The sequence below is a fragment of the Otolemur garnettii genome, unplaced genomic scaffold (assembly GCF_000181295.1).
Source record: "Otolemur garnettii isolate 467f Iridium unplaced genomic scaffold, OtoGar3 scaffold00003, whole genome shotgun sequence".
Classification (NCBI taxonomy): domain Eukaryota; kingdom Metazoa; phylum Chordata; class Mammalia; order Primates; family Galagidae; genus Otolemur; species Otolemur garnettii.
In genome coordinates, this window is record NW_003852398.1 from 8626505 (window position 1) to 8636803 (window position 10299).

The 10299-nt window shown below is 42.1% G+C and overlaps 1 protein-coding gene across 3 annotated transcripts in view; it reads right to left on the reverse strand.

The window, feature by feature from the left end:
- The window catches only part of WWC1 (WW and C2 domain containing 1), a 177805-nt gene that overhangs the window by 79171 nt on the left and 88335 nt on the right, over positions 1-10299 (reverse strand). For all 3 annotated transcript variants that reach the window (XM_003781963.3, XM_023515284.1, XM_023515282.1), the window contains exon 3: positions 5689-5892. In XM_003781963.3, coding sequence (XP_003782011.1) covers positions 5689-5892 — 204 coding nt within the window. The remainder of the gene's footprint in view (positions 1-5688; positions 5893-10299) is intronic.

Below are 10299 nucleotides of genomic sequence, written 5' to 3' on the forward strand. Positions count from 1 at the left end.
CCACTTTTTATCAATGTAACTTTGGGGAAGACAATTCTTACTCTGGGGCCTCAGTTTTCTTGTCTGCAGAATGGGAATAGCTTTACCTTGCAGGATTGTGTATGTGAGGGGGGAGGGACATTATTTATGTAAAGTGTCTTCCATGCTGCCCTCCAAGGCATACTATAGGTCCACATTAAATGTCAGTTCCCTTTTCCCTCCCTACAAAAGTAGAGATAACACCAGAGGGTTGACAACAAAATCTCCATCCCCGAGGCAGGACCCCACCTGCGTCTGGGACCCATAACAGGTGAGGCTGGGTAGCAAAACCTTCACAAGCTCTGGCAAGCCATCCGAGTTAAGAGGACAGGCATGTGACCTCACCTGTTTGTCACACCTCAAGAGCTCACCCTGGAAGTCAGATCTGCATGTAAAACCCAGAAAAAGAGGGTTGGCCTGTGCCTCCTTTCACTGGGACGGTTCGGCTGGGAGATCCCCCAGTTTCTGTTTGGTCTGGATCCCAGATCCAGGTGCCTGAAATGACCCTAGTGTTTTCAGATGGAAGATCTTTAACATTCAAAACGGTGGTGCCTTTATGCCTGGTGATGTCTTGGGAGTACTTGGAAGTCGCAGGACAGGGCTGAGGAATCGCAGCATTTATTTCCTGTCTTTGCTCATGCATTTATTCTTAATAGTTCCATGGAACTGTAAAAACCTTTTCATGCCTATTAATTAATAATGCCTATTTACATGCCTATTAATTAATGTTATTATTTATTGAGAGCTTGAGAATGTGATGAGTACTACTCCAAATACTTTATATATATTTGCTAACTAATCTAAGTCCCCTAATGTTCCTAAAAAGGTGATCCCATTATTAGACTTTCTTTCTAAATCAAGAAAGCTGAGGCACAGAAGTGGCGTAACATGTGCAAGATTACAAATGTTTGCAACTTGGATTTGAACCCTGACAGTCTGGTTCCAAAGTCCACACTCTCAAAATATTATGTAATGTGTTTCCGCCAGTAAGACTATTTATTGAGCCATGAATATGTTCTAAAGAAATTGTCCCAGGTATTTTAGCCAGACTGGAGGTTTTCAACTGGTGGTAATTTTACCCCCTAGTGGGCAATGTCTGGAGACAGCTTTGGGTGTCACAACTTGGAGTATGGGGATGTTATTGGCATCTAAGGGGTATAGGACAGGGGTATAGTTAAATACCCTACCATACACAGTCCCCACGAGGATTTCCCCAGGCCAAAATGTTAGCAGTGCCCTGAGGTTGAGAAACCTGGACATGGGCCCATGAGATGACGGTACTGTTAACATTTCCATAGTTAAAGATAAGGAGTTGGAGACTTGAGAGGTATGGTACATTCTCCAAGAGTGTACCCAAGCCTCTGACTTCAGAATCCAATGGCTGACACCTCCCACTACAGTGCCTCTTATAGGAATGATACATTCCCGCAGCATTTAATTGACTTTATAAAAACTTTGTATTTATAGGAAATTTGAAAAAAAATAGCGTATTGCTATATCTTTCTTCTAGATCCCCCGATTCTTAGCATTTTCCCACATCTGTTTTCGCCATCCCTCTTCCAATCCCAGTTCTTTCTTTCAGTAATGTGCCAGGTTCCTAGTAAGACCTCCATGAATGATTATTAGCAATGGTGGCAAAAGACCACCACCTGGGCAGATTCCAAGTCATCAGAGCATCATGGACATCTACTGATCTGTTCAGTTGGCCGGACACCAGCCTTTTCCTTTTATTTTTCTTTTCCCTCCTTCCCTTCCTCTTTTTGCTTTTTTTTCTTCCCTGGACCTTTTTTGGGATATGTTGTAGATATGACATCACACGCATCTTCTATAAACAAGGACATTCTTCTACATCTCTATCATGCCATTATCACACCTAAGAAAAGTCTCCAATTACCTGGCAATGGGTTTTATGGCTGCTTTCTCCCCTAGGTCAGGGTCTAATTTAAAGTACAAACATATCATTGGGTTGGTACGACCTTTTAGGCTTTAAAAAAAAAATCTTACAGACTATTCTACATTATGGATTTGTCTGACTATGCTCAGGGTTAGACTTGGATTCAATGTTTTCGTGAGGGACTGTCCATGATGTTTTTATTGCATCAGATTAGAAGGCATATTATGGCACTGGGTCTCAGTGATGTTAGTTTTACCACCTGTGTAATTGGTGGCTGCACACACCACATCTCTCCAATGCAAAAGTACATTTTATCTTCTGGAAGTAATACACAATTTGTGGGATAATGCTTTGAGTCCATATTAATATTCCTGTTCCCCCAAAACAGGAGGGCTTGTTTCTATATACACCTGCCACTTTTTTTTTTTTGGTAGAGACAGAGTCTCACTCTATTGTTCTCAGTAGAGTGCTGTGGCATCACACAGCTCACAGCAACCTCCAACTCCTGGGAGTAGGCAATTCTCTTGCCTCAGCCTCCCGAGTAGCTGGGACTTCAGGCGCCTGCCACAACGCCCGGCAATTTTTTTGTTGCAGTTCAGCTGGGGTTGGGTTTGAACTCACAACCCTTGGTATATGGGGCTGGCGCCCTACCCACTGAGCCACAGGTGCCGCCCACCTGCCACTTTTTTAAGCTGTGGGACTTTAGAAAGAGATAAAAAATAATCACTTCACTTTTGGGCAGCGCCTGTGGCTCAAAGGAGTATGGTGCTGGCCCCATATGCCAGAGGTGGCGGGTTCAAACCCAGCCCCCGCCAAAAACTCAAAAAAAAAAATCACTTCACTTTTTCAAAACTGCATTTCAGCTTGGCGCCTGTGGCTCAAATGGCTAAGGTACCAGCCATATATACCTGAGCTGGTGGGTTCAAATCCAGCCCAGGCCCGCCAAACAACAATGACAGCTGCAACCAAAAAATAGTCGGGCACTGTGGCAGGTGCCTATAATCCCAGCTACTTGGGAGGTGAAGGCAGGAGATGCGCTTGAGCCCAGGAGTTGGAGGTTGCTGTGAGCTGTGATGCTACAGCACTCTACCCAGGGTGACAGGGTGACAGCTTGAGGCTCAGTCTCAAAAAAAAAAACAAAAAAACAAAAAAACCCTGAGTTTCAATAGGAATAATATCTTCCTTCTAGGACTATGTTAAGGGTTATACTATGGACTGAACTATGACTCCCCACAATTCTCAGGTGGAAGCCCTAATTCCTAAAGTGATAATATTTGGAGATGAGGCTTATGGAAGAGATTCCATTTAAATGAGGTTAGGAAGGGCACCTCATAACATTAGTGCCCTTATAGGAGGAGACACCAGAGAGCTCTCTCTTTCCATCATGCAAAGATACATACAAACCAGGAAAAAGTCCTCACCAGAACCTGGCACCCTGATCTTGAACTTCCAGCCTCCAGAGCTGTGAGAAAATAAATGTATGTTGTTAAAGCTGCCCAGTCTAGGGTGGTGCCTATGGCTCAGTAAGTAGGGCGCCAGCCCCACAAACCGAGGGTGGAGGGTTCAAACCCAGCCCCAGCCAAACTGCAACAAAAAACAGCCAGGCATTATGACAGGCGCCTGTAGTCCCAGCTACAAGAGAGGCTAAAGCAAGAGAATCACCTAAACTCAAGAGCTGGAGGTTGCTGTGAGCTGTGACGCCATGGCACGCTACCGAGGGTGACAAAGTGAAACTGTCTCTTAAAAAAAAAGAAAAAGAAAAAAAAGCCGCCCAGTCTATGTTATTTTGTTGAGGTAACCCAAGATGACTAAGACAGATTAAGTGCTAAACCCCTTTTGACAGTCTCCAGAACATCACTTGACACAAAAATAGCTAATGAATGTAATATAGTTCTTTCCTACAATCTCTGAGATTCTGGGGGTTGTCCTGAGTTGCCAAAGAAAAAGGCTGTGTTATGCTGCCTTGCCAGCAGACTGAACTCAAAGTGAGAGGGAATGAGGAGTGTCAGTAGCCCAACTCAGCTACGGCCACCCTGACACCATGGCCTGGTTCATATTGAAAATGTTGAGGTCACTGGGCACCTGTAGCTCCGTGGTTACAGCGCTGGCCCTGTGCAACAGGGGTGGCGGGCTTAACCCTGGCCCCAGCCTGCTTTGCTTAACACAAAGAAAAAAAAGAGAGAAGATGTTGAGGGAATAAGAGGATAGGCTTGTGATTTACTGTTCTCAGCAGTGGTAAGACCCTGGGCATGTTGTTCCTAAGCCACAGTTTCCTCATCTGTTAAAGGGGAATAGTAATTGTACCGGCTTACAGCATTGTTATGAAGATTAACTGAAAGAGCATATTCAGATCGTAGTAAAACATCTGACATGTATAAGCATGCCGGAAACACAGGGAAGATTTGGTTACTAGAAATAGTAGCAAAGGAGGGAAAAAAACAAACCCCAACATATTGGAGAAAGTCACTGGGTTCCCTGATAGCTACTGATCTGTCAAGCACTCATGCCTACTGGCATGACTACTCCCTTCCTGCGGGTACCAAGAAAGATAGACCCTGCCTTTACAAAGTTTACATTCTAATGGAGAAAATAATCGAGATAGAAAGAAAGTATATTGCAATATGTGCTAAGAAGAAAACAGAGAGCCATGACAGAGGCTGCTGTTAGGGAAAAGAGGCTTTTGGTAGAACTATCAGAGCAAGCCTCTCAGAGGTGATGACCTGGAGGATGAGACTTAAAGGATGGGAGGGATTTAACACTTCAAATGGATGGAAGGAAAAGCTTTCCAGGAAGGGGAATAGTGAAGACAAAAGCCATGAGGTAAAAAAGTGCAAGGCAGGCTTAGAGCGCAGAATGGGGCTAGGGAGAAGACTCAGTGTATCTGGGCCGAGTCTGAACGTGAGATGAGGCAAGAGCCTGATTGCAGAAGGCTGTGTAGACCATGAATAGAGTGATGAGAAGCCTCTGAAGACGGCTTGTTTTTATTTTTTAATTGATTTACTTTTTTTCCCTTCGGCTTGTTTTAAATTGTGGTAAGTACACATATCATAAAATTTACCATTTTAACCACTTTAAAGTATGCTATTCAGTGGCATTAAATACATTCCTGTTGTTATACAATCATCCTTGTCTAGAACCTCTTAATCGTCTCGAATGGAAACTCTCTATCCATTAAACAATAACTCTCCATTTCTACTTCCCCCAGCCAATGAAGGGTTTTATATAAGGAGATAAACAGTCCAATTGGCATTCTGAGATGATTACAAATGAAATGATATGAAATTGAATCAGAATGAAATGAAAAGGCAAATGAATCACTGTAAGGCACAGGTTGGAACGAAAAGAGCAGCAAATGGCTCGGCGCCTATAGCTCAACCGGCTAGGGCGCCAGCCACGTACACCTAAGGTGGCGGGTTCGAATCCCCAGCCCGGACCCGCCAAACAACAATGATGGCTGCAACCAAAAAATAGCCAGGCGCTGTGGCGGGCGCCTGTGGTCCCAGCTACTTGGGAGGCGGAGGCAGGAGACTCGCTTGAGCCCAGGAGTTGGAGGTTGCTGTGAGCTGTAATGCCATGGCACTCTACCCAGGGGGACAGCTTGAGGCTCTGTCTCAAAAAAAAAAAAAAAAAAAAAAAGAGCAGCAAATGGAATGATAGTTTGAACAAGAAGTGAAGATAGAGAAAAATGGACAGATTTGAGAAGCACTACTGGCAGGATTCAGTGTGTCCATTCCCTGTTGGTGCTTATGGGGGCTCTAGTGGTGAAAGGTACTCACAGCTGACCTGGGAGCCCAGCTTGTGCTCCCAGACGGCACGCAGTTGCTGGTAATCTTGCTGTGCAAGCTCCAGGCGCTGCTGCTTCACCTGATAGATCTCCTTTTGTGCACTCAGAGCCTCCTGGGCCACCACCAGGTAATCCTTCAGCATGTGTTCCTGCTCCCGGCGCCATTGTACTCGGGGATCCTCGATCTGAGTGGTTTCTAAAACAGATTCCAGAGATTTTAGATCAGCATCTCACAAATATCTTTTGAGTTGATGTCCTGTGGAATCTACTACCAGAAAATGAAACACAAAATCCATAGAAAATCACAATAAATGTAAATGGGTTAAACCCATTTACTAAATGACAGAGATTCTCCATTTGAATTAGTCAAACAAAAAATAAACAAAGATAAATTTCCAAACCCTTCACTTCTAAGTCGCTTTTTAAAAAAATTCCAAACCCAAAGTTAATCTCTGAGAATAGCCAGAAAAAGGACTAAGGCTGAGTTCTAATCTAGATAGGAAAGCTCAAAGATATTACAGGTGCTCAAGATAATCTGTTTTGATGAAGAATAAAGAAAAGAATAACGACTAATATTTCAGAGGATATGGAGAAACAGGCATCCCATACACAGCTGGAAATATGTGTATAATTAGAACAGCCTTCCTAGAGGGCTTTTTAACCATGCAAATTAAGAACCTTGAAATGTAAATAATCCCCTCTGTGGTAATTTATTATAAAAAGTAGCAAAAACTTCAGGCAAATATAGATTTTTACAAAACCATCATAATAATAAGCAGAAAACATATATTTAATGTTTATTCTATGACAAGTACTATTCTAAGTAATTTACATGTATTTACTTCTTCAATCCTTACATTAACCATACAAAGTAGATTACATTACTATCACCATTATACCATGGAGAACACTGAGATATAAAGAGGTTAACGACCTTGCTGAAGGTCACATAGGAAATAACTGTTCAAATAAGTATGCTACATTTGCATAATGCACTATCACATAGCCATTAAAAATAAAGTCCTTGAAAAAAATGGAAAGTGTTTATGATACAAAAGTGAATGCAAATGAAGGTTGTTAAACTAAATGAATAATTTTGAATTTATCAAAGTATATATGTACATTCTCAAAGAGATTAGGAGGAAACAGCAAAACATCAACAACCAGCTGGGTGGTAGGATATTTTTTTCTTTATTCTTTCTGTTTGTTTTTAAATTTTGTATAAAATAAATATGTACAATGATAATCCAAAAAACAAATCGAAGTAAAAAGATACACGTTGAAAAAAATGCAGCTGAGAAGTGGAAGAGGTCAAAGGATCAATGCCTAGTTGTTGAGTGGGGTTAGGGGTGATTGACAAACTAGAAATTGTTCAGTCATGGTCATGTGGTGAATTCAGCCTACAGACAGGTTTTGCTTAGCTGAAAGTGTTTAAGTAATTTTGAAATTATTACTGGTTTATAGAAAGAGAGATTTATTCATTAAGATTCTGTTTTACAGCTTTTCTTGGGATCATTCAGAAGATCTGGCCACTTGGGTTAACAATTTGCCACAGACCCCAGCATTCCATCTGTCAAAACCTGACTAATGTTTCTTCATTCATTTATGCTCCGTGCCTGGCCCTTGGGGACATCTGAGTTTGTGCCTCCTAACCTAGGCCCTTTAGCACCGATTCCTTCCAAACAGGTCCAATGAGCATCTCCAGTGACAGAAAGATCAAAGAAGCAGCAGGGCCAAGTTCTGATCCCTGCTATGTAACCTCTTTGAATCTACTTCTGTATCTGTTAAAGAGGATGACAGACCCTGCATCATTACTTCCCAGGTATTAAAGCACTTCCGCCTAGGTAAAGAAAATAAGTGATGGTGAAAGTAAAACTAAAACTATTGCCTACAACCAGTTTTTGAATTGCCTGTGAATAGTAATTCTTTAAACTTTTCCTCCTCCCATTTTCTGAGAAAGAAAACAAGGTCTGAAGATGCTGCCAGTAGCCACAAAATGCTTCCAACAAGGAAAGTTACACTCCTTCAACTAAGCAAGAGGGAGGAATAAATGTAAGAGAAGGAAATAAAAAAAGAGAGCAGGGGAGAATTTATAAAGCTGGGCTTAAGAACAGCTGCTGCAGCCCCCATCTCACATCAGAGGGGTGAGTGGATTCCATCAGCATTTGGGACCTGTGGGTTCCCTTAGGGACCAAACCTGTACCTACCTGCAGCTGGCCCACACTGCCAAAAAGCAACTCAGCCTGTCCTGGTCAGGCTGGAGATGTCTGTAACTTTTTAAAACTTAATTTTTCATTTAAGAATAATTAAAAATACAAAAAAGAAAAATCCCACAATTCCACCACTACAAATTTGTAAAATAAGAGGGGAGGGTTTCCATCTTTCCACCCCTGTTCCCCAGAGATCAGCATTGATAAGTCTCACACAGACATCACCCTCTGAGTATCTGCAAATCTTTGTTTCTCTCCATATATATTATATGTCTATTTATACAAAGTTATTTTTGAAGCAACATGGACCATGTCATATTAGATATTGATATGCAAGTTGTTCTCATCTCCAAATGATCTATCATGTTCATCTTTCCATATAGGTGCACAATTTTTAAATGGCCATATTTGGTATTACATGACATTAGGGTTTATTTAACCAAACCTCTATTAGGAAACATTTGGGTCATTTCAGTTCTTTTGCTTTCACAATCAATACTAGTGAGAGTTCTTAAAAACAAACTTCTGACTGGGTAAGGTGGCTCATACCTGTAAACCTCGACTCTGGGAAGCCGAGGTAGGTGGATTACTTGAGGTCCAGAGTTCAAGACCAGCCTGAGCAAGAGCAAGACCTGATTTCTACTAAAAATAGAAAAACTAGCTAGGCATCATGGCAGGTGCTTGCACTCTCAGCTAATGGGAAGGCCGACACAAGAGGATTGCTGGAGCCCAAGAGTTTGAGGTTGCTGTGAGCTATAACGACACCAGGGCACTCTAGCCAAACAACAGAGTGAGATTCTGTGTCAAAAGAAAAAACAAAACAAAACAAAACCCTACTTCTTTGACCTTGTGGTATTAATTCTATAGATTTCTTGAAAGAGGAACTACTGGGTCAAGTGGGTACACACACACGTTTTAAGTTTCAATAGATACTATTAAATTATCTTCTATAATCAAAGGTTCTAATTTATAGTCTCAAAACAATTTACAAGAGTGCTTTTTCCCCAGATTCTCAGTGAAACTGCTTTTTGTTTTGTTTTGTTTTTTTTTTTTGAGACAGTCTCACACTGTCACCCAGGCTGAGGTATAGTGGCACAATCAAAGCTCACTACAGCCTCAAATTCCTGGGCTCAAATCTTGCCAGTGGCTGGGACTACAGATGCATGCCACCATGCCCAGCTAATTTTTCCGTTTTTTTTTGTAGAGACAGGGTCTCATTATGTTACCCAGGCTGTTCTTGAACTCTTGGCCTCCCCAAGTATTGAAATTACAAGGGTGAGCCACTGCATCCAGCCTTTTTTTCTTTCCAGATAGTGCCTCATTCAGTGATTTTGTCTTTGCTGTACATTAGAATCAGCTGAGAAACTTCAAAAAACAAAAATAGACACAAAATACTTAAATCAGAATTTCTAGGAGTAGGGCCCAGGTGTTGATAGTTTTAAAACCTTCCCTAAGTGACTCTGATCACCTCCACCTGGGTGAACACTAGAATCACTCCCCCTCCAGACCAATTAACTCAGAATCCCATATAATTTCAGTGTGACCCAAAAGGTGAAAACCAGTATCTAAGTGATCACACATACCTAGGCTGGGCAGTTACTGTGGTGGCAGGCGTGGCTGGCAGGAGCAAAGATGAGCTCCAGATGGCATCACCTGCCACAGGACTGGTTGAAACGCTGGCCCTCACCCAGTGAGCTCACCTGGATGCATCCCCCCTGCAGAGTTCTGGATTTAGTCCAGGAGGGCCACCCTCCTTTTGGCCTCAGGCCTGAGCCCTGCTCCATGGAATCCTGGATAAAAGTATGTGCAGCCTTAATTGAAGGCCTGGCTCAGCCAGGCAGCTTGGCCACCATTTTTGTTGGGCCACATGCTCTTTTGTGTTATAAATCAATACTAAGAGATGGTGCATAAACAGATTAACACACACAGTCCTACCAGAGTGCTGGTTCCCAGCCTGGCCTCACAACTGGGAAGATTTCCATTTAACTGGTCTGCAGTATGAAGTGAGAAAATCAGTATGTTTTTAAAATCAACTTTATTAAGGCATCATTTAAATAAAGTACAGCCATTTAAACTGTATTGTTTGACTCTGGGGTGTCCAACATTTTTCTTCTCGGCTGCACATTGAAAGAAGAGTTGTTTTGGGCCACATTTTAAATACACAAACATAAACAAAATCTAATAAGAAAAAAAATTGTGCATACTTTTCGCAATATCCAACACCATAGATAAGCCAAACAGTCCTTAAATAATCTGTATGTGACCCATGGGCTACAGATTGGACACCCCTGAACCACCATTTCAATTATTAGAACATTTCTTTTAACTCAATGATCCCTTGGACTCTTTCCCAGCAACTCTCCACCCACACCCTCCTGCCAAGTTTTGCCTGT